Raw genomic sequence first — 2,008 nt, forward strand, 5'->3', positions numbered from 1 at the left:
ATGTAGGATGACTTGAGGGTGAGTAATTTATGGGCTAATTTTCATTTTTGGGTGAACTAACCCTTTAAGTATGTTAGAGATTAGGGCTGTGCAATTAATCGCATGCGATTGTTATGCGCATCTCGTCAGTAAAGCCGGTTCCGTGATTAGTAGTAAATCTCCATCACCTGCTTTCAGATGGAGCGGCATTTACTACACAGAGCTGTAGTTCACTGACAAGCTACGCAAAATCATGTTCATAATCGCAGGCGATTCGATCTGCGATAATGAATGCGATATTGCCTAATTGTCTGAGAACTATGACTCTGTGTAGTAAATGCCGCTCCATCTGAAAGCAGGTGATGGAGATTTACTACTAATCACGGACCCGGTTAAGTCTACGTTACCCAAAAAAATCCCATACGGCAGACTTCATCTTCTTCGACGGGGGAAAAAGTTCCAGGGATTCACCTCCTTCGGCCATCCCACACACAGCTGACTCTCACTGACTGCTTGCACCAACCGGAGGGGGAGGGGTCGTGTGACTCGACTTTTCCAAACCGCGGTATACCTTGAAACCGGTTATCGTCCCATTCCTACTTGTCAGTGAACTACGGCTCTGTGTATTAAATGCCACTCCCTGAAAGCAGGTGATGGCGATTTACTACTAATCATGGGACCGGCTTTACTGACGAGATGCGCATGACAATCGCATGCGATTAATTGCACTGCCCTATTAGAGATTTACATGTGAAGTAAATATCATTGAGAAGTCAACACTGGAAGCACTGAGTTTTACATTTGTATGTAAATATGATGTATTTTGATTACATTGTTCTGAATTTCATTGTTTTCCTGCTTGAGAAGCGTTCCAGCAGTAAAGGATGCTAATAGGAATTGAAGAATATAAAGTTTTAACACACCACTGCAAAAATAGACTGGGAGAGAGATGTGAGGGAGGATTTAGACAGAGATTCCAAATGTTATCTATAGGAATAATTCATGGAATATTTTTCATTAAATCAGTTACCAAATCGCAAGGCAGAATAAATTGCAAGAGCAGCATAAAAATAAAAATCTACAACACAGACAGAAGTAGCTCTTGCCACAAAAGTTCTTGCGATAGTGACTATCAGTATAATTTTAATAACAAACATAATTTTGTACTGACTGGGTACTGGGTAAAAATAATATTGTGATGATAGTGATGTTGATGATGATAATACTACTACTTTTTATACTAGTTTTTCTTACTATTATTATTTTTCTTACTATTATTATCATTTTTTCTTTATTTTTAAATGTATTTCTTTATAAATTTAAGTTCATTAATAATTTATCGACCTGTCTGAAACATTCAAGTTCAAAACAAACATTTATTTTGTGTGTGCTCCTTTGCAATTTAGATTCGACCGTACGTGGGCTGCTTGGTTCAGTACCTTCCTGTTCTGTGGAAGCAGTCTGAAGAACACAACATGCTCCGCTGTGCCATTCTCACTACCCTCATCCATCTCGTACAGGTACGGCATACCCGCGGGACCAAGAATGAAACCGATAACGAGCCTTTGAAACGGTCGAGTCAGGTGTTTAGCATTCTGTCTGTGTTTCAAGTGCTCACTTGAATGTGATGCGCGTACCTTCAACGATGGGGGGCCTTATTTTCACTGTCGTCGTCTGTGAATATGAACAAATGCCCTCCAGCCCTGCTGAGCACTTCTCTGGTTTTCTGATACGTGCTGAAGACCTTTATTTTTGTATGATGCACTTCATCCCTTCCTGCTGTGAGTGTATGAACACACATGCGGACAGGGGCTTGTTATTGATGGGTGTATGTGAAAATTGCCACAGTGCTTCTCCATCTTCCTCCACATGGGATCCCACAAGCTGCTCATTTCATCCTGTATTTTTTTTTCCTTTTCTTTTTTTTTTTTTTGTTGCTCCGTGCATCAGGAGCAGTTTCTGTGTCACTGAACTCCACTGAGCAACACTTTGCTGATGCAGGAACAAACCTTTTCACACTTTTTGTAAC

General features: G+C 40.5%; 1 protein-coding gene across 1 annotated transcript in view; it reads left to right on the top strand.

The window, feature by feature from the left end:
• The window catches only part of LOC107686387 (importin-11), a 169,014-nt gene that overhangs the window by 93,082 nt on the left and 73,924 nt on the right, over positions 1–2,008 (top strand). Inside the window, exon 20 of the mRNA XM_016483355.1 lies at positions 1,386–1,499. Within this exon, the coding sequence (XP_016338841.1) occupies positions 1,386–1,499 (114 nt within the window). The remainder of the gene's footprint in view (positions 1–1,385; positions 1,500–2,008) is intronic.

This window comes from Sinocyclocheilus anshuiensis, unplaced genomic scaffold (genome assembly GCF_001515605.1).
Source record: "Sinocyclocheilus anshuiensis isolate Anshui unplaced genomic scaffold, SAMN03320099.WGS_v1.1 scaffold1207, whole genome shotgun sequence".
In the NCBI taxonomy this organism is placed as follows: domain Eukaryota; kingdom Metazoa; phylum Chordata; class Actinopteri; order Cypriniformes; family Cyprinidae; genus Sinocyclocheilus; species Sinocyclocheilus anshuiensis.